This window comes from Sander vitreus, chromosome 14 (genome assembly GCF_031162955.1).
Source record: "Sander vitreus isolate 19-12246 chromosome 14, sanVit1, whole genome shotgun sequence".
NCBI classification, from domain to species: Eukaryota; Metazoa; Chordata; class Actinopteri; order Perciformes; family Percidae; genus Sander; species Sander vitreus.
In genome coordinates this window covers 30,097,627-30,124,122 of record NC_135868.1, presented here as the reverse complement: position 1 = coordinate 30,124,122, position 26,496 = coordinate 30,097,627, and the positions used below count along the sequence as shown (strand labels likewise).

The 26,496-nt window shown below is 40.9% G+C and overlaps 1 protein-coding gene across 1 annotated transcript in view; it reads left to right on the top strand.

Moving 5' to 3' along the window:
* Nucleotides 1-26,113, top strand: part of thsd7aa (thrombospondin, type I, domain containing 7Aa) — a 192,683-nt gene extending 166,570 nt beyond the window's left edge. Inside the window, exons 25-29 of the mRNA XM_078267643.1 lie at nt 212-307; nt 5,570-5,652; nt 13,618-13,831; nt 20,968-21,055; nt 26,026-26,113. Coding sequence (XP_078123769.1) covers nt 212-307; nt 5,570-5,652; nt 13,618-13,831; nt 20,968-21,055; nt 26,026-26,113 — 569 coding nt within the window. The remainder of the gene's footprint in view (nt 1-211; nt 308-5,569; nt 5,653-13,617; nt 13,832-20,967; nt 21,056-26,025) is intronic.
* Nucleotides 26,114-26,496: the final 383 nt, after the last annotated feature.

Here is a 26,496-nt window from a genome sequence, read left to right as displayed (position 1 = left end):
ACACAATTCAGTGTTTCCCCTATCACGATGGTCCACAATGATGTTAAAATGCATATTAGTTTAATAGAATAACGTAAACATTTTTTTTGTTAAATGTAAAAGGGTTCCAGGCACCCCTGAAGCTCTGATCCTAGAATCACCCCTGATCTGCAGTATAAGCTACAGTGTTATTAAAGCTTTTAACAAAGTCATGGCCATGCTTTTCCTGCAGAGGGTCAGTGTTTGGAATACAAATGGAGGACTGGACCATGGAGGGCTTCATCTCGCCACGTCTGGTGTCAGCGCTCAGATGGGCTAAATGTCACAGGTAAGCATAATATATAGAGCTCTCTGGGTGAAACTGTTGACAGCCGAGTGTGAACTGGATTTAGGACCTGGTTACTAGGGGTGACACGATTCTTCAAATCCATCATTCAATTTGACTTTACATTTTGAGGTCAGGTGTGAGACTATGGAGTCTTTATTTTTATTTTTTTAAGATTGTTTTTATTAATGTTTTTTGACAACATATGGAAAAAATATAGAAATATCAACGCCTAAAATACAAATGAAACAAACTCAAATACACGCATACACACACACACACACACACACACACACACACACCCACACACACACACAAGTGGGGGAGAGGTACAATCCAAGTCAAAGAAACCATAACCCAAAGATGTCCAGTAGTATGCATAAAAAAAACAAAAACAAAGACCGGTATAGACAAAATCAATGCATGCGTACACGCATAAATAAAAGTAAAATCAAATTGGGTCCAGATGTTGCAAATGGTGTCCCAGGAGTCTTCCTATTTATGCTGATGTTTTGAAAACTTAGTCCGCAGTTTCTCCAGGTGGATCACTGAAACAAGTTCATGTAGCCAGTTTCTTAAACATGGTGGATTTTATGTATTCCAGTCCTTAAGAATTAGTTTTTTTGCCAGAACCATGCCCATCAATAAGGCTGTTTGAATGTGTAGAGGGAGGATTAAAGAGTCCTCTGAGCATCCAAAAAGGGCCAATTGTCTGTCTTATGATAAACCCCGGAAAAAAAGACAAAGATCCTTGACCAGAAAGGGTAAATTAATGGGGCGCTCCAAAATAAATGCAGCAATATACCATTATCTGATTTACGTTTGTCACACATTGGAGAAAGGGGGGTTAATGTATGTAACATGACCTTAGAATAATGAAAACGGTACATCACTTTAAACTGAAATAACCTGTGTCTGCTATTTATTGAACAACTGTGAATATGGGATAGTGCAGTCCTCCATACTGTATCAGGCAGTATCATGGTTATTATAGTTTTGCATTTTTCATTAATTTTTATTTTGTTTTGACTTTTTGTTTTCAAATTCAGTTTAGTTTAATTTGTTTTTAAAGCGGGTTTGCTAGTTTAGTTTAGTTTTTATTTTTTGAAAATGCTTAGTTTTAGTTTGTAATATGGGTTATTTTGTCAGGGGCAAGATTAAAAATGGTCGGAAAAAGTTTTGTGTAATAATAACTCCACAAAAACATCATACAATTTTAGAAATATGTATTCACAATAAATTCAACAATAACAGGAGTACATAAAATGTGCATATGGTCATCACCACCCAGTGGATATGACACATGCCTTTGGTGTGGGAGATCTGGGTTCAATTCCCACTGTGATACATCAACCAATGTGTCCCTGAGCAAGTCCCTAGTAGCTCCAGAGGTGTGCAACCTCTGATATATATAGCAACTGTAAGTCGCTTTGGATAAAAGCGTCAGCTAAATGAAATGTAATGTAAAATATGTAAACAAGTCTACACAAGATGCCGCAGTAAGTGCAAAATGTTTGACATGTGCCAGGAAAAAAAACCTAAGTAGCCAACATATTAAAGAAGACATACGTGAACAGGTGTTTTGAACTTTGGTTTGAGTAAAGTGGCGAACTTTTTGAAGTCAATCGACTCGAGTTGTGTAGACATCCCAGTATCAATACACATATTAACCCACGCTTCCTCCTGCGTATTTACTAACCAGCAGCTATCGGGTCGCCGGTGAAAGCCCTCCTGTAGTGTCCTGCTGTCATGCTGCCTGGCCCTGTACCCATACATCCATGCCCTGTACCCATACATCCATGCCCTGTATCCATACATCCATGCCCTGAACCCATACATCCATGCCCTGTATCCATACATCCATGCCCTGTATCCATACATCCATGCCCTGTATCCATACATCCATGCCCTGTATCCATACATCCATGCCCTGTATCCATACATCCATGCCCTGTATCCATACATCATGCCCTGTATCCATACATCATGCCCTGTATCCATACATCATGCCCTGTATCCATACATCATGCCCTGTATCCATACATGCATGCCCTGTATCCATACATGCATGCCCTGTATCCATACCCTGTATCCATACATGCCATGCCCTGTACCCATACATCCATGCCCTGTACACATACATCCATGCCCTGTACCCATACATCCATGCCCTGTATCCATACATCCATACCCTGTACCGGGGTTAGCTTCTGTTTTGGTGAAAGGGGGCTTTGTGTTCTTCTTTACCTTGTTAAGGTAAGCTAGGTTAGCCTCCATGTGTGCGCTTCTCAAATGTACTTTCAAATTCGTGGGATTTTTCCCTTTAATAAATTGTCCACATATTTTATCACCTTCCACTGCAAGGCACTTGCTTTTATCTGACAGTCATAAAAGTTGAAGTTTTTGCAACCAATGAAATGACATGTCTACAGTCGGACAATTTAGACAACTTTAAATCCATCCATGTGAAATCAGACCCTTGACATTAAATACTTTAATAGTCTGTGCAGACCAGTCTGTTTTGCATCTTTGACACACAAGGTCTTGCGCAATGCGTGGCAATGTGATAATGTAGATAAGGTTATTTAAAACTGTCTCCTCCATAGTGTCAGAATCCCAGATCGCTTTCTAAGCATTTAATGAAAGTAAATTCCAGGAAACTTTAAGCAGATGAGGTTTTAATTCGTAGCAGTGCCACAGACAGAGTGTAATCCCATTGTCCATCACATGTCAGGGTTAAGCTCAGTGCTGATAGCGTTGTTCCCAGTTCCACGAAGCATAATTTTTCCTCTGATATGCCATTTGATTTGAAGGGCTATCTGGAAGAATGAGTTCCTCTGGTCGGGGCATCTGCTTTTATTTACAGCTCCTGCTTCATACAGACCTGGAGCCATGTCATATTTCTGGGTTCGGTGAGCATACAACACTGCGCCCTGAGTATAACTGAACGAGAAATGTCAGCACAGCCATTACTCCAGATGGTGTGCCTATGTGTGGCTGCCCTGATTGGCACAATGCATCTTTTACCTTCTTGTAAATGTTTCCTCGCAAGCAGTGGGGATTTCCTCATGAATATTCATACTGAGCTCTCTCCCTGTGTATGCCACTTTATAAATATTCAAGAAACTCTGATAGATTACAATGTTTTTGCAGGCATGTGTTCTCTCTTGATGTCTGCTGGTTGGATCAATGTCAGTTGTACTGTCTGTCTACGTTATCCAGCTTATTCTATCCACAGTGGGGGCACACACTACTTGCCTGGTAGAACCTGGTTACCAAATGATAGAGCTGCTACTGACAAACGTGTGAATTCATACATAGGAATTAAATGAAATTAAAAACATGTAGATCCCCTCTACTGTAAAAAGTGTCTTCTCTCTTGTATATTTGCCAACGTCTTAATTTACTCCTGAGTGGTACACTTGAAAGATCTTGACTTTTCCTCCAGGCACTTTAGATATAGAAGACATATTTTATTAACAAATGTTTCACTCTGTTAATTCCATAGAAATGATAGAACCATTTTAGCTATGAGGGACATTTAAAGCTAACCAATCCCATGATTTGGTGTCATGATGGTTCAGTTTGAACTCGGGATGTTAAATATCTCAGCATTTTTGAATACCAAGTTTTTAATTCAAAACCCAGGTATGCTGCTCCCGCCATGACTCCCAGTGATGACAATTCAACCATTTCATACTTGTATAACTCACAGTTGTGAGTGCAATAGTTCCTTTAAAGGGTAACTACCGGTTTTTTTCAACCTGGATAGAATCAATTTAAATGTTTGGTTACACTTTACTTGAAGGTATCTAGGTAAGAGTGACATGACACTATCATGAACGTGTCATAAACATTATAGCCAAGTCATAAACGCTTATGACATAACGCTTCTGCCATCATGTGTCATTCAGTTTTTGTCATGAGAAGTTAGGGTTAGGGTTAGGGCTGGGATTCATGTGTCATGACAGTGTCATGTGTCCATGACAGTGTCATGTCACTCTTATGTAGATACCGTCAAGTAAAGTGTTACCAAATGTTTAGTGCTTAAAAAAAAGTAATTCAAGTTAGTTTTGTTGGACAATAAGCCCTTTTTGGGACTGTCTCAGGAAAACAGTTCAGGATGTTTTGGTTGAATGTGAAAATATGTTGGCTCTATACACGCTAAAACTATTGTTTTTTTGAATGGAGTCTGGTGGGTTCAGTGCTAGTGACTTCTGATCTGTTTCTGGTTAAACAGAAAGGTCTCAAAGAGGTTTTAAAGGTCTATCTCTGTAGGATCCTTTCATAATGTTGTCAGACAATTAGAATATTAATCTGAGTCTGTCAGTGGCAAAACTTTTGTGAAGGTAAATACAAGCTGGACAATTGTCCTATTAACTAACATTGTAGTTTGTTTCTCCGCAGCCGGCTGCAGTGATCTCTCTTAATACTGGACCAATGTCAAAGATTGTTGTTCCCATCAGTCACTTAGACACAAGAACATAGGACAATAGGGTCCAGGTTGAAAAAAAACAGTAGTTACCCTTTAACATTAATTCGCTGTTGGTGGGTCTGATATGGCCTGTACCCCGAGGCATCAGCAAACTTCCTGTTATTGCCGTAAGCACGTAGCATCCGGTGCTGGGGTATGTGATTTGCTGGGTTCGGCTTAGCCTATCGCTGTAATCCAGGGTCAAAGCAGTCATACTAAAAATAACTTTATGAGCATGTTTAATGTTGTTGTAACCTTATAACTTTACCGTACGGTAAGCATTAGCATGAGCCACTTGTCATTGCAGCACATTGTAATAAGCTGGATCGATATTGAAATATCATATCAATAAATTAGCTCTCTACTGTGACTACTGTGCTGCAAAGTGGTATATCATGAATCAAGCATTATGCTGTGTGTCAAAACTTACTAGGTTTTATTAAATTGTATGATTTACAATTACTCTCTAAAGTATCATCTGGTGGTTTTTTTGCACTCAACTAAACAAAATACTGTATATAACATAGGTGTAGTTGTAGGTGTCTGACATTTTAATGCAGAAATATTACATATTATATCTTTAAGTTAAATTCATTGTAACACAACAAACAAACTGAAGTGAAAAGCAGTTAGGAAACCACAATTGTTCCTGTTCATAGACGTTTTTTGTTGCTAGACTGTAATGTTGTTACTTATGGACTACAAGTAAAGGTCTGCCACTTTTTTATTTATTTTCTTGACATCTTACAGCTCTGACACTTGAGTTTAACCTTTTGGCCATTTCTCCGCAGGTGGATGCCCGATGATAGCCAAGCCCATGGCTGACCGATCCTGTGACCCGCCCTGCATTAAGCCACGCTCCCTGTGCACAGAGGTGAGTTTTGGACAGTGAGTGATGACAAATATTGCATGCATCTTTTGGCACTTCCAGTCTTCAGCTTCCACAGTGCTGCTACTTTTTCTGCCCTGTATGGTAATAAAAAATAAATAAAATAAGACTTGCACATCTGCTATCACCCTCGAAGACATGCCTCGATCCTTTTCCCTTCTGGGATTCACCACTTATTTAAATTTTAGGTATCCTGTCCCGCATTAACCCTCTGTAGAAGCTCCCATATGTCTCCTTTTTTTATATATTGGTCAATGGTTTCCAGATCTATTTTTAACATATAGGTTAATCTCTCCATGGACATACATTGCGCCATATTCTTGATCCAAGCACCAATTGTAGGTGCCTCCATTTTCTTCCAGATGAGAGCTTTAGTCCTTTTGCCTGCAGTATAGCAAAATCAATACATTTATATTCTTGGGGTTTCAGATTTAGATTAGTTGGATACAGGTGCAGTATCCACCTTTTTTTGCCCCACATATCATCTTCAGGTCTAGTGGAATGTTCACACACATGATGAACATGGTTTTATTGATCACCTTACTCCAGAATTTTTTAATTTTGTCACAATCCCAGACACAGTGCATAAATGTTCCTTTAGCCTCATTGTATTTAAAACAAAGGTCAGGTATATTACTGTTGTATTTATTTAATTTGACAGGAGTTGTGTATGTCTGCATCAGCCAATTATATTGGAGTATCTTTTCATTAGTGGTTGCTGTTTGTTTCTGACATGCATCACAGGTCTTCTTCCAATCGTTTTCTGAAATGTCCTCTTTTAAGTCCGCCCTCCATGACTCAAGTCTGGCTATCAATGTTTCTTTAGAGCCAGATGCACACCAGTTAAATATTGATGGAATCAAACCCCTCTCATTACAATTGTTTGTTATAATTCCTTCTTAGGATGAGAGTGGAGGAATCCTGACTGATTGGTTTTGCATAAAAGAAATGAAGTTCCTCACTTGGAGATTTAAAAAAAAAAGAAGTTTCCTTGGGATGTCATATGTTAGAGAGATTTCTTCAAAGGTCATTATAATGCATCCAGCTTGCCTGGTTTAAATGAAATATTGCCCCACACTGGGCTGAATGGTGACAGAGAGTCCAATATGTTCATGTACCTCATACCATACATTAAACGACAATTCCGGTGCAAAACGAACCTAGGGGTTATTATCTGATGTGTACCTACTCTGTCGCTCTCTCTGGGACATGTTTTCATTCTAATCGACGTGGAAGCTCCATAGACAGTAAGGGAATTCCACGTTGCACGGCGTTCGACTAGTCATGACTGGTTTCCAAGATGGCTCCCGCAAGTAAACATGAACGCGACTGTCTTTATAATCTATCTTTTTAATAAACTATCTGTACACTTACAACATTGTCAATGCTTCGGTTCACATTTAGGGACCCTAATTATGCTAACGTTAAAGTGTGGTGATAGCGATTTAATTTGAGTGTCCCCATGCCCCAAATACTAGCATTTCAAGCTAACCAGCGGTCTGCGGTAGCCTCGTTAAAGCTCCAAACTCATTCAATTAGCATGAAAACATGTCCCAGAGAACGACAGAGTAGGTACACATCAGTTAATAACCCATAGGTTCATTTTGCGCCGGAATTGTCCTTTAACCATATTAAGAACTTTAGGGTGAGCAGTATGTGTTCTTAAGTACTTTAGACTTCAGTTCAAACCAGCCTCTGGAGACTCGACCAGCTGAGTCGCAGCGACAGCATCAGCTGGTTTGAGTCAAGCTGAGACGGGCCGGTTCAGACCGCTGAAGCTTTTCTCTGCAACGTTCTAATATGGTTTTGTCTCGTCGCAAATCTTCGGTCTGAACTAGGCTTTAGGAACAATGATCACTGGGACCAGTACAAAAAATTTCAATTAATATCCAGGGATTTGGATCATAGACAAAACTGACTCCTAGGGATGGGTCTCGAGACCCATTTCCAAATTTCTCAAAACCCGAAAATCAATAAGGTCCGAGCTTATCGATACTGCTATCGAGACTAGTGGATCATATAACGCCATGTCTAAAAATAGATAAGTGCGTAAAAACTGGTAAACCTCATGGTGCATTCAGTTATTGTAAAATACCCTTTTTTCATCTGTTTTTGTCACTTAACAGCAATTTACTGGTGAAAGAAGTCATTATTGTTAAAAGTTATTGTTTTTACATTTTGAATAAATTTCAATTCCCCCTTTTTTTGTGCTGATCTGAAAATTGAACCGATCCGTGACTCAAAACCGTGATCTGAACCGTGAATTTTATGATCCCGTGCACCCCTGCTTCTGTTAAGATTAAGAATTTGACGTCTCAACTTTCCACCAAAAAATAGAAAAATATCGATAAAGACTTGGATCGTCAAGCAGTCTAAAAAGTTGTATCAATCCCTATCCCTACTGACTACCCCTGTAACAATTTGGCCACAGTTAAGCACATTGACCATACATGCTCCAGCCATATGCAGGTTTCAACCCAGTCTAGTTTCTCTACAGCAAGAATGTGTCAGATGCTCCTAGGATATTTAATGGCTGTTCAAACAAGTAAATATGGTTTATTTTGCATCCATGCACGTCCAGTTTCTTAAATAGGTTTTCCTAAATTAACATTTCATGCCATTCTTAGCTCATTCAGAAAATCATAACGACAGTGGGTGAAACAGTGCACACATCATCTGATAATTAGAGGCAGTTAAAAAGTAATGAGACGAAATGTGTTTGCTTGAGCCGGTTGAAGTACACATGATCAGAACGGTACCACCGCGGCCTCATTTTGAGCCAGGAAAAACCCCTGATTTCCCAGTGAAAACACAACACAGAAATGTCTTTCCAACCTTTTTCAACCATGCTAGAAATAAATCAGCAGTTCAAAGCCCTGTGTCTGTAGACCCAATATGGCTGTGAGAAGGCCAGATTGAGCCCCAGACCTCCTCTTGGGATAACAGCAGAGCATCTGGATAGTTTAAGGAGAGAAGAAAAAAATGAAAATAAAGAAAACAATATTCTGACTCACTTGGTGTTGCTACCTGTTGTTAAGCTTTCCCCATTACCCTCTCTGAACACACCTGGCCTAAAGCACTGCAGGTTGAAGTTTAAGACACTCCACGAAAACCTGCTTTCAAACAGGGCAACTCAGAATACACTGAAAAACTGGTGGTGGCATGGTTAGGGTCTAATGCTAATATCTCATTGGTTGCATTATTGTGAAAAAGTTTGACTAATACTAAGGACTAAAAGTCAGTATAATATATAATATATAGTATATAAATGAAAAAATGTATGTTCCTTAAAATATTAGTTTCATACTAAAACTGAGATATCACATTGCCACTCATATGGTAAAAGGATACCTTACCCTTGTGAGGATGAGGTTTTTACAGTGCAAATATCTGCCACGAGGCACTATACACCACAGAACAGGAGATGAATTGTGTTTGTTATACCATGTGGTTGTATGAGTCAGAGATGCGGTTGCTAGGAAAAAGCTAGATGTCTGGAGGATGAGAGGAGTGTGGGTACATTTTAATTGTGTATGTATGAACATTCCAGCAGCACCCTCCAGAGACTGGACCCAGATATATATAAAAATGATAACACGGTGCTGAACTGCACTTCTCTTCCTTTGTTTGTCATTAAGGGAAGGTAAATGATCATTTCCTATTTCCTGCTCTGTCCGTGGTGGGCGTACTGTTTGCACGGCGGGGATATCTGGGACCGATTATCCTCCAGAGATTGTCGGGGAACCGAGGACCCCCTGCAGGGTGATGAATAGAGCCAGGAAGAGATAGAGAAAGAGAGATGTGGAGGAGGGGTGGCTTCCCTGCACACGCACGCACGCACACACACACACACACACACACACACACACACACACACACCCTGTCTGACAGAACAGACAGCAGACTGCAGTACTGTTGCTGAGCTGATTTTGTAATGAGATTTTACAGCTAAATCATAGCTTTATCAAAGGTGCTCTATGGTTTGTTAAAGATGCTGTATGTATTTAACTTCCACATTAACACAACCATAGCCTATGTACTGCTGGGTACGCCTTTTTTTTTTCTAAATACCAATCAATCCTAGAGGATAAGTGTGTTTTCTAAGTGTGATTCTGAACTCCCTTGCAAAAGGCTCAGTGCAGACCATGTGAGGTATGCCATGGTTTGCCTGTCCCAGAATCTGAGACATTAAACCCTTGAGTTCCACACTCGTACCCATATTTACAGTAAACGCAACATACATATGTTATTTTTTTTTTTAAGAGACCCTTTTGTAAAGGGAGCTGAAGCACATGAGCCAAAATGCAGTCGACCCACACAGATTACAGTTGTGCATGGCCCTTAAACAGAGACCTGGACCTGGCCTGGATCCACACCTTTTGGATTAAAGGCTATATATTGTTATTCCTTTCCCAAAGACAAAGTGATGTGCTTGCTTTGGACCGACAGAAAAAAAGAGATTTCTTAATTGATTACATTAAAAAAATTAACCAAAACTGAAGCCGGCTCAAGTTTAAAGCTTTGTGCAACAAAACGGCCTGAGCCTTGGATTCAGTCTAGGTAGCAGAACTCTAAATACAAACCCAAACAGAGAGTACATCCACACAGGCAGCAGCATGGTGTGCCACTGATTACTGTAACACACAGCCACAGCTCAGGTAACAATACCTGCACTTCACAGTTCACTCTTTGTCTGCCTCTTCATCTGCCTCAAATTCGTTCTGATAAATCTGATAGAGACTTAAGACCCATGACAATACCTAATCAGACTTGGATTTGGGTCCCAGGTCCGGTTTTAATTACTGGTATCAAGAGAACCTGTGAAGATCTCGAATGGTCTCGCTCTGAGACATTTCTTGTTGTTGTGAGCTGCCGAAGATGCAATCAGTCAAGCATGTTTGGTATTTATTGTTATCAAAACCAAGATAAGTTTGTAGTCGGAACACCTTGAACACAAATAATCAGTATTCATCGAGACAGTGCAAAACAAAAATACAGTATAAGTGATGAAGGGAAATTCATGGGAGCGTGGAAAGAAATCAAGAAACGGGGGGAGAAAAGATAAGGTTGATCAGAGCGTCAACAAGTTAGGATGCTTAAGATTTCATTCATAATCTTTTCTTCTGTCCTGTGGCTTCCCTTCATCGCTTCTTGTTTATTCAGCCTGTGTGGGCTTATTTTCTGCATTTCTTTTTGTTAAGATTATTTTTGGGGGGGCATTTTAGGCCTTTATTTATATAGGAAAAGGGGAGAAAGAGGGGGTTATGACATGCAGCAAAGGGCCACAGGGTGGAGTCAAACCTGCGGCTAGAAATAAACCTCTATATATGGGCGCCTGCTCTACCAGGTGAGCTGCCCAGGCGCCCTATTTTCTGCATTTCTTTACTATACATGTTTTGTTTATATTTGTTTCCCAGGTCAGACTCATTTTTATTTTGGCAATACTTTATGCCCAAATACCTGTACTTTGTATTTCAACTTCAATTTTATTTCATAGTGTCAAATCATAACATAAGTTGAGTAAGTTAACTATAGCTATTAGCTCTTAGCCCAAGTACAGCCTCACAGAATGTTTAGTGTGGCTGTTGAAGTGCTGTTTAATGTGAAGTGTGGAATGGGTTTACTTCTTAAGGCCTCTACTAACTAATAAGTGAAATCCGAGAAGGGCATACTCCCTCTTTGGCTGACAACACAGACATATGCAACCTGTGCAGCCTGTTCTCATGAACCATCCGTTCAAAAAGCTACGAAAAGGCGTTAACATACAGGACTTTAAAGCCAGAGAGTGGAGTTCACTTCCCGGGGAAAAATAAAGCCTTTCACCCAGGAAATGTGTGTTCCTTAGGCATCCTTAGGTTTTAATCCAAACCACCATCTTTTTTTCTAATCTTAACTAGTTGTTTGGGTGTTTAATCTTAACTTCCGTTGCGGCAAAACGGTTATATTTTGTGGACTTAATTTAACCGTAATATCCACTGAAACGAGCAGCAGCTCGCGGTGCTTTGTACCTGGCTCAAAGTCAACTATTTTTGGCTAAACACATCTACTGCTGCTGATACAACGAGCTGTGACAGAGGTCCGTAGCCCGCATCGTGAAGCTCTGTAGCAGCTTAAACAACTAGCAACTGCCGCTCGGTGTCATGGAGCTTGTAGCCAGCTGGCGTCACGTGACTACCCGGCGGTCTCCTAATTTCCTAGGATATCATTCGTTTCGGTGTGCATACATTTTCATACGATATCATACACACCCGTTCGTGAGAATGCATTTACCTGTGACAAGTCAGCGTAGTTGCTAAAATGACAAAGTTTAAGTTATTTAAAACCCTAAAAGATTCAAGATTCAACTTTTGGGGCTGGAGCCCCAGAAGCCATGCCCCCCACTTTGCCCCTGGTAAAGGGCCAAAAATGTTTTTTTAAAACACTAGAATATTCGAAATATTGGGCTTTACAGTCGTCTTTAGGGAAACAGGGCTCATATTTGTCTGAGTGACTGTTCTGTGCCGTTACAGCACAAAACTAGCAGGCTGCAGTTTTTCTACCCTGGAAATCCAGAGTTCTCGCGAGAGCACAATTTGAATTTGCTCAGCGAGTCCCTCTGGCATTGAGTAATGATGCTCATTAACTCATTAACTCATTAACTCATTAACTATGCCCTTGTAGCCGAGCTGCACCAATCACATCGCTGTATCTGATATAGGCGGGCCAGAGGCGAGCTAAACAGATGACGACAGTTTAATCTACCAGTTAGCTCCTCTGGTAGCTAAGAGTTTAATCTACCAGTTAGCTCCTCTGGTAGCTAAGAGTTTAATCTACCAGTTAACTCCTCTGGTAGCTAAGAGTTTAATCTACCAGTTAACTCCTCTGGTAGCTAAGAGTTTAATCTACCAGTTAGCACCTCTGGAAGCCAATAGTTTAATCTACCAGTTAGCTCTGCTGGTAACTAAGAGTTTAATCTACCAGTTAGCTCCTCTGGTAGCTAAGAGTTTAATCTACCAGTTAGCACCTCTGGAAGCCAATAGTTTAATCTACCAGTTAGCTCCTCTGGTAACTAAGAGTTTAATCTACCAGTTAGCTCCACTGGTAGCTAAGAGTTTAATCTACCAGTTAGTTCCGCTGGTAGCTAAGAGTTTAATCTACCAGTTAGCTCCTCTGGTAGCTAAGAGTTTAATCTTCCAGTTAGCTCTGCTGGTAACTAAGAGTTTAATCTACCAGTTAGCTCCTCTGGTAGCTAAGAGTTTAATCTACCAGTTAGCTCCTCTGGTAGCTAAGAGTTTAATCTTCCAGTTAGTTCTGCTGGTAGCTAAGAGTTTAATCTACCAGTTAGCTCCTCTGGTAGCTAAGAGTTTAATCTACCAGTTAGCTCCTCTGGTAGCTAAGAGTTTAATCTACCAGTTAGCTCCTCTGGTAGTTAAGAGTTTAATCTACCAGTTAGCTCCGCTGGTAGCTAAGAGTTTAATCTACCAGTTAGTTCCTCTGGTAGCTAAGAGTTTAATCTACCAGTTAGCTCCTCTGGTAGCTAAGAGTTTAATCTACCAGTTAGCTCCTCTGGTAGCTAAGAGTTTAATCTACCAGTTAGTTCCTCTGGTAGCTAAGAGTTTAATCTACCAGTTAGCTCCTCTGGTAGCTAAGAGTTTAATCTACCAGTTAGCTCCACTGGTAGCTAAGCGTATGGGGCTCTGGATACGTCACCCCGTGTATTGTTGTGATTGGTCCTAGTGTGTGTGTGCAGTGAGATTTTCAAATGCATGCTTGGTGTCGCCCCTCGAGTTGGGCCATTTTCACTTCTCAATGCCAGACCCTTAATCTTTCGATTTGGGTCTGGATTTCCAGGCTACAGTTTTTCACCAACACAGCAGAACTGTTAAGTCTTTGATCACCGCTGATGGTGTACGCTGCATAGGTCTGATTAGTCCATGTCCTTGTATTAAACCTTCGTCCTTCCTGTGCCAGGCGGGAGTTTGTGGCTGTGAAGAGGGCTACACTGAAGTGATGACATCCGACGGCCTGCTGGACCAGTGCACAGTCATCCCAGTGCTGGAGATCCCCACTGCAGGGGACAGCAAGGCCGATGTCAAGACCATCCGAGCCTTCAACCCCACCCAGCCTGCAGCCAGCGGCCCCGGCAGGGCGGGACGCACCTGGTTCCTGCAGCCCTTTGGCCAAGGTAACACACCTCGACACATTCTGTGACGTCTAACTGCTGGAGCTGTTGTTATTATTCAATTCAATTTTATTTATAGTGTAAAATCTCAACAGGACTCAACACTTTACAGATAGAGTGGGTCTAGACCACACTCTATAATTTACAAAGACCCAACAATTTCCCACGAGCATATATTTGGGCGACACTGGCGAGGAAAAACTTCCTTTTAACAGGCAGAAACCTCGGAAGGACCCAGGCTCTTGGTGGGCGGACATCTGCCTCTGCCGGTTGACCCACAGAGACACTGATACATTATCATGTTGAATGACGTGATGACTGTGTTTTTTAAGATGAACTGCTGAATAATACAATGAAGCAAAATATAAATGACAATGAAGTGTTACAGTGGATTCTCACGGTGTGCAGAAGAAACCGCCACACACACGGAAACATAGCAGCACATAGCAGACAAAGAAAATCAGCATGTACCATATTACAATATATTCAAGGAAATGTGTGTGATTGCTGAGAACACAAAATAATTGCTTACTAAGCTATAAAAGGAGGAGTGGAAGGGGGGCGGCAGGGGGGAGGGGGGTATTAAAAGACAGGGAAACAGAATGAGGTCCTTTGACATAAAGGACATGATGAATGTAGCAAGGGTAGAGGGGATAAAGGAAAGAAACAAAGGAAAACACAGGAAACATGAAAGAAAGAAAGGCAGAAGGAATGAAGAGGGAAAATGAAGAAAAGTAAGAATGCAAGATGAAGGGAAGAAAAAAGAAATTCATGGAGAAGGAAAGGAAGAAAACAGAAAGAAAGGAAGAAGGAAAAAAAGATCAGAAGACTAGGAAATGGTGGAAGGAAAGGAAAAAAAACAGACAACATGAAGTAGGAAGAACGAATGAAGGGGGAAAGGAAGAAGACAGGAAAAGGGAAATTAAGAAAGAAAGAAAAAAAGAAAGGGGAAATTAATAAATTAAAAGGGGAAGATGAAGAAAATCCAGAATAAAAAGAAAAGAGAAAAACAAATACAGGAAGAAGGTAAAAAGGGAGGAAAGAAATAAGAAAGAGGGGGTGAAGGGGAAAAGGGAAGAAGGAAGCAAGACAGCTAGGAATGAAGGCGGGTACAGACAGAACAGCAGAGCCAATGGAAAAGGGAAAGGAAGAAAGCAGGAAGAAGGAAAAAAGGGGGAAAGGAAGAAATTTAGAAAGAAAAAGGAAATACAAGGAAGAAGGGGGGAACAGAACAAGGAATGGAGGAGGGAACAGGAATAACGGTTAAAAAATTGGAAAAATATATATAGATGGCCCTCACCAGAAAAACTGCTGTATAGGTCGATTTTGCAAACAGCTTATTATGACCCATGTTTAGGCTTGTTAGGTGGCACCCCCTAGTGGCCGTAGTAATTATAGTGGGAGCAGAGGAGGAAGTCAGGTGAGGCAGAGTTCAAGGTGGTGGATGGGTCAAACAAACACAGATCCTTAACCCAGAAGACCGCTGTTCCTGTCCCGTGTGAAACCAACGTTAACCAACGTAACTACGTTAGAAAGTAACCGCATCACGGACGCAACTACATCACAGACTTACGTCAAACATACAAACATTTGAACCCAAACTTTGATCTTTACCTAAATCTAACCAAGTAGTTTGGTTTTACAACGTTAACAGCAAGTTTAAAACTACTATCAGACTTGAGAGTTAGATGGAGTAGACGCACTAAGTGAGAGCGCCGGTAAAATACATTTTTACATCATTCCGCCCTCTAACTTTTACACCAGAGCGGCTTCAGTTCATTTTTTACTCGTCTATCATTTCTTTAGAAAAGTATAGTCGGCTCTCTAAATGGTTTCAAAGGGCACTGTATAAAGTCGAGCAAAAAGGAGGATGCTAACGTTAGCTTGGAGGCTATAACCACGCTATTCGAGCAGCACCGAGAGGCACTAGCCACCGATTTTAAAACTTTGTTTGGTCAGCTCGACTCAAAGTTAGACCAAATTAAACTTACAGTGGAGGACCACGATCAACGCGTCTCGTCCCTGGAACTTTCTGCGGATGACCTGTGTCAGCGTATCGGCGACCTTGAGAACATTTTTTTACTCTGCGGAGTGACTACACTAAGCTAATGGCCAAAGTGGCCGACCTGGAGAGCCGAAGCCCGCGACAAAACATACGCATCCTTGGTTTACCGGAATCCACTGAAAGCAGGCGCCCAACTGAGTTTTTCTCGGATTTACTGCGGAAGGTTTTCGGGAGCGAGACATTGCCAGCCCCTCCAGAAGTCGACAGAGCCCATCGCTCCCTAAACACTAAGCTGGCAACCGGCCAGAGACCACGGCCAGTTATTCTCCCCCTGCATCGGTACCAGACAAAGGAGCTCCTCATCAGAGAGTCACGGCGGAGAGAGAAGCTTGAATACATCGACAGCCTCCCCAGGTCACCTAAACCCTTATAAAGACCCTGTTTAAGGACTTTTAACCCACTGGATGGGAGGTAACATTGTACAGCTCTACTTATTGGCAGCACGTCAGTTAAGGTTTGTGTTTAGTTTACACGGCTGAAAGTGTGCACTTATCTGGGTGCTGTGCCTATTTACTAAGCTATCTGAATAAAATGGCTACACTCAAGTATACATGCACTTTGAATTAGAAACCATTATTCTTTGTGTGTGGGCTGCTACTGCATATTATCTAATGTTAGGCCTGTATGTGTGTTGTTGCGTTTTATATTTTCAAAGACATGTTATGTGAGTGTTCTGTTTCATAGACTCATAGTTCAGGGTTTACACAGTTCAGTTATTACAAAGTCCTCATAGCCATATTCCTTGGGGGCTATGGGGTTCATTGTAGCTACAGTACAACTTAACTTTTTTATGTATTATGCATGGACACCTTAATCTAGTGAGCTGGAATGTCAAAGGTCTAAATCATCCTGTTGAAAGAAGAAAGGTCTTTTCTCATCTCAAACAACTCAAAATAGAAATAGGCTTCATGCAAGAAACTCATATTCGTAGCTCGGACAATGGCTATCACTTGTTAGGTTGGGCAGGGGTTCCACTCTTCCTTTCAGGCTAAAGCCAGAGGAGTTTCAGTCCTTATCAACCACAACATTTCTTTTGTGCCACATTATGTGATCTCTGACAAGTTTGGTCTGTATGTAATTGTGGCTGGAAAATTATATAATACCCTAGTGGTATTTGTCAATGTATATGCCCCTACTGTTGAAGAAGGTTTTTTCATTACTTCCAGACCTGAACACATATTCAGTTGTACTTGGCGGTGATTTCAATTGTGGGTTAGACCCCCATTTAGACCGATCCTCTCCTACCCCCAGTGCAGTAAGTAAATCAGCTTGTTTTATTCAAGCCTTTCTCTCCAATTACGGTGTATGTGATGTGTGGTGCTCTTTAGAGAGATAAAAAAGAGAAATAATTCTCTTTTTTCTCACGTTCATCATACTTATACTAGAATCGACTATTTCTTCCTCGATAACCAACTTGTACCCCTGGTGCATCCCTGTGAATATCACAGTATTGTCATTTCTGACCATGCCCCTATTTCTCTGGCCTTGTCCTTTCCAGATGTCCCTTGGAAGAGTAGGCAGTGGCGTTTCAATACAACTTTGCTCTCTGATGATAAGTTTGTGGAGTTTATCCAAGGAGAGATAGCCTTTTTTCTTTCTACTAATATATCCCCTGAAACATCTAGCTTGAGCGTATGGGATGCCCTAAAGGCTTACCTCAGGGGGCAGATTATATTTTATACAGCTCGAATGAAGCAGCAATCCAATAAAGAGCGTTTAGATCATCAAATGGGTGAGATTGATCAGAAATATGCGCAAACTCAAAATCCAACTCTTTATAAAAGACGAGTAGAACTCAAAACCAAATTCGACCTACTCACTACTCATTCAATTGAACGCATACTTTTAAAAAATGAAGCCACGTTCTATACATATGGAGATAAAACTGACAAATTACTTGCGAATCAACTTAAAGGTGCTAAAGCGAGACAAAATATTTAAAAAATCCGTACACGTGATGGCCAGATAACTTCAGATCACTTGCAAATTATTGATGCTTTCAGAGATTTTTATTCACAGCTTTTTACTTCAGAATCTCAACCGGATCATAAGGTAATGCTTGACTTTCTGAGCAGTCTCAATATTCCCAAAATCTCTCTTCCTCCATCCTTTGTCGAAGCCTGTATCACTCTTATTGCCAAAAAAGGTAAAGATCCAACCGAATGCGCCTCCTACAGACCTGTCTCCCTCCTAAATACAGATGCTAAAATTTTATTTTAGTTGGCCGGATAAACTCCATCAAAGTGGATATTCTACCAGATGTTTGTACCTTTTTCAGGCCTTACCGGTGTTCATCCCCAGGTCCATCTTTAACCAGCTTGACTCAATTCTTTCCTCATATATATGGAGAGGTAAGCGGCCTCGTCTAAATAGGGCCCACCTTGAAAAAGCCAAGGCTCTTCCAAATTTTCGCTTTTATTATTGGGCTGCTAATCTGTGCTGCCTTGCATTTTGGTCTTTTTTCACAGTCAGCCCAATTGCTCCGACTGGGTAACCATGGAGTTACATACAGATGAGAATATATCCATACCTGCACTACTTGGATCCCCACTTCCATTCCCCTTTATTACATTTAAAAAAAAATCCAGGGTTAAACACTCTTTAAGGATATGGGTTCAATTAAGGAAATGTTTTGGGTTGCATAACTTCTCTCTACTGAGCCCTATTGCATCAAACCATCTTTTCAAACCATCAACGCAAGATCCTGTCTTTAAAGAGTGGCAGAGGAATGGTTTTGTTCGCTTCAAGGACTGTTTATAGGTAACACTTTAGCATCATTTGAACAACTAAGCTTCCAAAGTCAGACTTTTTCAGATATTTGCAAACAAGACATTTTGTGTTGTCTAAGATGTCCAGCTCTTCTATATCAGCAGACACTTCCCTTGTTGATATGGTGTAGTTCTTTCTTTAAACCCTTCTCAAAAGAGACTTGTCTCTGCCTTATATGGCAGGATTTTGGATCTAAGGCTGTGGACAGGATCAAAGCAGCATGGGAAAAAGACCTGGCCTTCTCTTTGTCAGAAAATACATGGAGTTCTGTTCTTAAACAGGTTAATTCCACCTCTCTATGTGCTCGCCACTGCCTTATCCAATTCAAAGTGGTTCATAGGGCTCATATCTCAACAGCCAAACTATCTACAATGTACCCTGACGTTAGCCCACTCTGTGTTAAATGTAAAATTTCTGAAGCCTCTCTAAAGGCTGTTTCATGCTTCTGTGCCAACTCCACGCCTAGCTACGGTGTCACTCCTATGGCGTCGTGACCCTTTCAGAGTTCTGCGTTGGGCTTGCTTTGCATCGCGGTGCATTTCACCGTACCAGCCAGCCAGTTTATGTTATGTTAGCAAGCAAACTTTAGCACAACTGCCCACAAAGTACTGCTTGCTGGCGAAGTGCTAATTTCAAAACGTTACTGACCTATACAAATGGATAACCCCGTTATTGTAACCAAAATATGTCTGAGTTTATTTGCAAAGCTGATGTCAGTGAACTAGCATGTTGCTACTCCCCACAGCAGGCTGCTTGAAACACCGACTGTCAACACAGGACCAGTTGATCAATCACAGTCCTTGCGGTCTGCGTCGCCTCGACGCAAAGTTAGACATTTTTGGAGGTGCAGGTCGAGCTGTGGCGCAGGGCTCGGAGAGGGGTTCGCGACGACGCAGAGGGGTCTGCGGGGGTACACCGTCGATTCGACACAGAAGCATAAATCAGCCTTTATTCATATTATGTCATGTCCCAGCCTCAGCAAGTTCTGGATGGAGCTCTTCAAAACATTATCTCAGGTGTTTAACATCATATTGGAACCAAAGCCTCTAATTGCTCTTTTTGGGGTCACTCATACACAATGGCTGACAGATATTATGTCCTGCCTAAAGCTTGAAAAAATCAAGTTCTCGCTTCAGCATTCAAATACAAGGTTTCGGAAAGCATGGGGACCTTTTTAAAATCATTCCAGGCTTCATAACTACTTATTAATCAAGCACAGTCTATGCTCACTGACATATGCTCACTGGCAGTGATTTGGGAGGGATTATTTTGAGTATTTTGATCTTTCTTTTATTGTTGTTGGTTTGATATATGTGGTATACACTGTTTTTTATTTATTCCTTTCATATAACCTGTCTTTAACAGATCGACAGACAAAAAAAACTACTATCACGACTTTAAATGTCATTTTTTTAAGTTTTCGGCAAACAACCTAGTAGTCTGTCGTTTAGGTATGAGGGCATGTTGATATTATTCGTACATTGTTAAAAATTGGAATTAAAAGAGAAAAACTGACTGTTATGCACATTTACAGCTATCAGCTTATTTTAATGTTTTAATAAAATATTCATCTCATCAAATAGGGCAAATTGAAATAACCAGCTGCTTCCAGAAATAAAACTCCATATACAGTTAACATGTGACGGTGTGTAATGACATTTTTATCAGTTCTCATTAACACAGCATATTTATAGATGGTCCAGTACAATAACACATTTTACACAGATGTTAAAGGCGTTGTATGGTTTATCTGTGTTCATTTATTTTGGTACATTGATGATCAGTGACCTTCCTCACTGCAGAAAAATGTGTATAACTCTACTGCCCCCTTCAGCTCAGACAAGGAAATGTCATACAGAATATATCCCTACAGCAGAGCTCTTCAACAGGGAGGCTGTGACCCCTAGGGGCTCCTCAGAGTTAGTGCAGGGGGGCCTGCAAATTATGTTTTTTTTTTTTGTTTTTTTTTAATAAAATATGTCTGAAAATATTAAAAGCGAAGATAAATTGGCCTATTTGTGAATTTTTTTTTTTATTTACACATTTAAGTATTTTTAACGTTGAAACATGATGTATAAATAATATCCATTTATTTTCATCCATTCGGCCCAATTCTATACAGTATACTGTATGTAGTAGGGGGACCCTATTCAGTCTCTCTTTCAGCTTAGGGGTCCTTGGCATAAAAACGTTGAAGACATCCTGATCTACAGTGTATTAATCATGTGTGTGTGTGTGTGTGTGTGTGTGTGTGTGTGTGTGTGTGTGTGTGTGTGTGTGTGTGTGTGTGTGATTCTTTGTGCAGATGGAAAGCTGAAGACCTGGGTGTATGGAGTAGCAGCAGGAGCATTTGTTCTGCTCGTCTTCATAGTCTCCATGACATACTTAGCATGGTAAGGTTCCAGCACTCACATGTTATCACTGTCTGTCCCTCTACCATGTGTTCTGTTCCTATCATCACATCAGTTACCATTCATGTCATTCACCTGCATTCTGTGATGTAATGGAGGTCAGAATGAAGAAAAGACCCATCTGTTTGAACAAAATGAGTATAGATTTGACGAGATAGACTTTATTGATCACCACATTGGGGAATTTCAGTGCTACAGCAGCAAAATATCAGACACACAGCACACATAATAGGATAGAATACAAGAACAACTATTCAAAAAAAGAAGATAATAAAAAAGATAAATACAAAGGAAAGAATGTACAAACGTATAACAAGTTGGGAATAAAAATGTACAACTACTTAAATAGTAATTATAAAGATGCAAGTTGCACTTGGTGCAATATTGTGATGTATTTGAGTCTTATCTAACACTCAGTGATGAAATGTTAAATGTTAACAACATTCATTTCTGCTTTTGTGATAAGGTTATAGGGCAATTGTGCAGCTTGTATTTACCTTCACAAAAGTGCTTGTTTGCCGCTGTCAGGCTCAGATTAATATTCTAAGTGTCTGACAACATTATGAAAGGATCCTACAGAGATAGACCTTTAAAACCTCTTTGAGACCTTTCTGTTTAACCAGAAACAGATCAGAAGTCACTAGCACTAAACCCACCAGACTCCATTCAAAGAAACAATAGTTTTAGCGTGTATAAAGCCAACATATTTTCACATGTAAATCGGTAAACTGTTGTTTATTTCAACCAAAGCTAGAGTTGTGATCATTGGAAAAGTGGAAAGACTACCCCAAACGGCTTTTAATAGTTTTATTTTGTTTTTGTCGACTTTGAATGAAGTGTATTTGATGATGCTAAAATTACTGTTTATTTACACGGGGTCCGGTGGGTTTAGCTAACGCAATTTTGTGGATGTTTTTATGTTTAAAAAAAAGGATCTTACTCTTCAACAGAAAGGTCGACCTCCTTAGAAATCCTTTCCATAATGTTGTCAGACACTTAGAATATTAAATACAAGCTTGACAATTGTCCTATTAACTTACATTGTAGCTTGTTTCGCCACTGCCGACTGCAGCGATCTCTCTTAATACTGGACCAATGTCAAAGATTGTTGTTCCCATCCAGGTTGAATAAAACAGTAGTTACCCTTTAAGTAACATTTTCAATGCAGGACTTTTACTGAAGTAAAGGATCTGAGTACTTCTTCCACTGCTGGTCTAACCTCCATTACATCACTGCCTATGTTTATTCATTTATTCTGTTCATTTCATTTCTCATTTCACCTTGAGTTCCCTCATCATTTGTCCCTTCATTTCTTTACTTTTTTTTCTCTCCCCCTCATACTCCCTGCTCAGTTATTGCGATTGTTGCCTTTGCTGCAAGTCAAGTTCCAAGTCCCCCTCAGACGGGGTTTACTGGATGGACCCAAACAGCTACACAGTGCCTTACACCTGTCCTGCCTGCCAGAAACTAGAGCAAGACGAGTTACAGCGGCACAGCCAACTGCATCAGCAGCAGCAGCAGCAGCAGCAGCAGTATGAGGCGCTGCCCCAACAGCCTCCACCAACACAACCACAGCAGCAGTCTCTGCCACCCCCACCACCTCCCTTTGAAACTCTCATCACTTAGCCAGGGCCTCACCTCACTCTTGTACTCTAACTCACTCTTCCTGACATTCATTTGTGCCCAAACCCATCCAGTGCCTGTTCACTCATTTCAGTGGATCACTTCCTGGAGGTGAGCAGTCCAGGTTCCATCAAACATATCACATCACTGCAGGCTTTTACTGTGAATACGAACTGCAGATTGCACTTTATAGGTTGGCTCTTTTTTAAGCTTTGTATAATATTATTTATGTAGTATACAGCGTGCGATTAAAAAAAAAAACAGAGGGTGGGATGCATGGGTTTTGATGTACAGTTTATAATTCCACCAAGTACAGCGTCTCTGGCTATATGGCAAGTTGCCAGATACAGTCAGTGAGCACAGGTTTTTGGTTTTGGTCTCTGTACAGGCACCGTGCTTTATGCTAAGCTAGGCTAACCGTGTCCTGACTGCAGCTCTATAGTTTAGATTAACATCCGTCTGCTCTCTCTCTCTCAGAGAGAAAACAAATGTGCTTATTTACCAGAGCATCAAACTATTCTTTTAAAAGCTAATAGGACTGAAGCTAACAATATCTGATATTTAGTCACAGTTGTATATATTTTTGAGAGAAAAATAATTTTGTAATTTGCATTGACAATCATGGAAAAGCCATACACTGTATGCAGTGTTTACTCCTTGTCTGGCTGCAAAAGCTTCTGAAGCAGCAGGCAGATGAACTCTCCATTGGAAACTGTTATTACTGCTTCTACTGCTGTTACATCAAACACCTATAGTACTCAGGGTACAATTTGTGAAAAAAGCAGAGGGGGGGGGGGGGATTTTTTTTGATCATGCACAACAAAACATGCAATACTTAAATCCCCCCTTTCAAAACTATGGATATAGTGGCACTCAGCCAGCCATGTCAAAACACGTATTTACGCACTTCAATATTGAATGAAAAATAATCTCAAAATGAAATAGCACTCAAGGTTTTAACATAAAACACAGCACTTTCAAGTCGGAGAGCTTCATTTTCACTCCCCGGTGAAAACAAAATACTGTCATCCAGGAAACGCTTGTTCGTTCCTTGGGAGTGTTTTAATCCAAACCACCATGTTTTTCCTAAACCTAACAAGTTGTTTTGGTGCCTAAACTTAACTGTCAGTGCCGCGTGACGCTCACTTTTTCTGTCTAAACTCCACTACCTGAAAGGACCAGCACCTGGCGGTGCCTGCAGCCAGCTCACAGTCAGTAGCCGTCAGTAGTCCTGGAGCTCTGTAGCAACTGCTGCTGGGATCTGATCCTTCTATGGCACTATGTGTTCACTTTGTGCTTTACTTAGTTTAAAATACTTCTATTTTAGGTATATATTTTATGGTCTATTGGTGAAGTAGCATTGATCACTTTCGGGGGGGGGGAGAGATATATTTTGTCCCCACTGTGGATAAAAATAAATCAGCAGAGGCAGGGATATGTAGGGGGAAATTCCCCCCTGAAAAAACTGCACCCTGTCACTACTGGTACTGCTGCTCCTACTAATGTACTGCAACTGCTATTACTACTACACTGTGAGGTGGTGACTTTCCAAAATAGGGAATTAGGGAAAGTTTCCCACTATCTGTATCCGGTCATCTCAAAACTGTTACTGCACTGCCAGGAATAGAATTCTGGTGCAATATACTAAATTATTTATTCATTCATTCATTATTTTTGTCGATTTAATGTAGTCAAATTTGAATATATTGAGTGTAAAACTAATGGAATGAGCCATTTATTTATTTAGATACACTATATATTATATATTTAACACCCACCTGCGTAATAGTTTTAACTATTGGATATAAACTGTTCCCATGTTGTTAAAACTCCCAAATTTACAACAAAAAATGCAGAGAACTGCATTGTGTTAATGACAGCCGCGGCCCTGACGTAATGTAACATCTTTCCTCTGCTGCCATCTTGTGGACTTCTATACATATATTTTCATGTAGACACTCATGACTCACAGTCATTCTCCTTTTCATGAGTTCAAGTGCATAAAACCATTTATCGAAAAACATATTTTACAAAATGAAGTAAAACATCCTATGAGTCGTTGTGGGCAAACAATATATTTTTTCGTTTTTTAGGTTTGGAGGACTTGTTCTAATGTGACTGTTATATCTTAGTGAAATTAATCCAATTTAATGGCTTTCGGGAAGGTAAAAAAAAACTAATTTCAAAAATTCCATTCTATTCTAACCAGTTATTGGAAATGTTTGAATGAAATGGAAGTCATATTTGGCATAAACGAAAAGACAGTGGTATGGTTCATTAACTACAGGGCAAACTGACCAGAGACAAGTCAGGAATGTGGAACATATGTATGCCTCTCACACTGAAGGATGCTCTTGTTGGGAAAAGTTAAAGCGTGATTGATGCTTCTGCAGAGGCTCCACGCAGAGCTTCCTCCGTAGCCTACGTAAACAGCCTGAAGTTTATAGTTGTGTGTGCGTCGATCTCTTTAAGAGAATAGCAGGGCCGGCCTGGTGTGTGTGTGTATGTGTATGTGTGTGTGTGTGTGTGTGTGTGTGTGTGGGGAGTGTGTGGTAGAGCGAGTGAGAGAGTGACGGTGATTATCTTCAGAGCGAGTACCGACTCTAGAGTCATAGCGAGAGAACCAAAGTGTCTCCCCTGTTCTTTCTGACCACGGTGGGAAATCTGGAGCAGGAGAAGTTAACCCTCTCCTTGATGTCATCTTGTTTATGGAGAAGGAGAACCAGGAAATGAGTCGGGGGGGAAATGCAACGCTACCAAGCCACGGCCGAGCGATCAGCTGAGCATTGAAAATGTCAGGCTACGGCGTAGGGTCCGGCGTAGGTTCCGGCGTAGGGTCGGTTTACATAAATTGGCCTTAAAGCATGATTTATGGTTCAGCGCCAAGTCAACGCCGTGGTTACGTACATAGATACATGGAGCTACTGACCCTACGCCGGACCCTACGCTGTAGCCTGACAACATGACATCAAGGAGAGGGTTAACTTCTCCTGCTCCAGATTTCCCACCGTGGTCAGAAAGAACAGGGGAGACACCTTGGTTCTCTCACTATGACTCTAGAGTCACTACTCACTCTGAAGATAATCACCGTCACTCTCTCACTCGCTCTACCACACACTCCACACACAGACACACACACACACGCCGGCCCTGCTATTCCCTTAAAGAGATCGACGCTCACACCAACACACAACTATAAACTTCAGTAGGCTACAGAGAAAGCTCTGTATGGAGCCTCTGCAGAACCATAAATTACACTTAAGGCGGAGCTGAACGCCTGGGCTCTGATTCTCTAAACATGCTTACCCTGTTGTTTGTTTGCTCTCTAGCAAAAAGCCAAAGAAGCCGCAGCGACGGCAGATGAACAACAGACTGAAGCCGCTGACTCTGGCCTACGACGGAGACGCCGACATGTAGAAGTCTTCCTGCTGACCACAGTGACCTACAGACATTCGTCCTACTGCAGGACACACAGGGTTACTATGGAAACCCTTGATGTCAGGGCTGCCACTGGGCATTGTTTAACCTTCATGTGGACCCAGTGGGAAGATGATTCTGCCAGAAAGAGAAAAACCTCAAAGTTCAAGAACCAGAATCCATGTCCATTAGCAGCCTTGGTGTTGCCGTCCTCTATTTTTAATTTCAATTTTGATACTTTGTTTCACAAGAGCCTTCATACATTCTTTATCTTCTTCTGGAAGTTTGCCTTTGCTTCTCTGCCATCTACTACTGCCGGTAACGTCCAAATTAATAGTCGTCGGGGGGGAGGGGCCCAAAACAAAGATAAGCTCTAAAAGCAC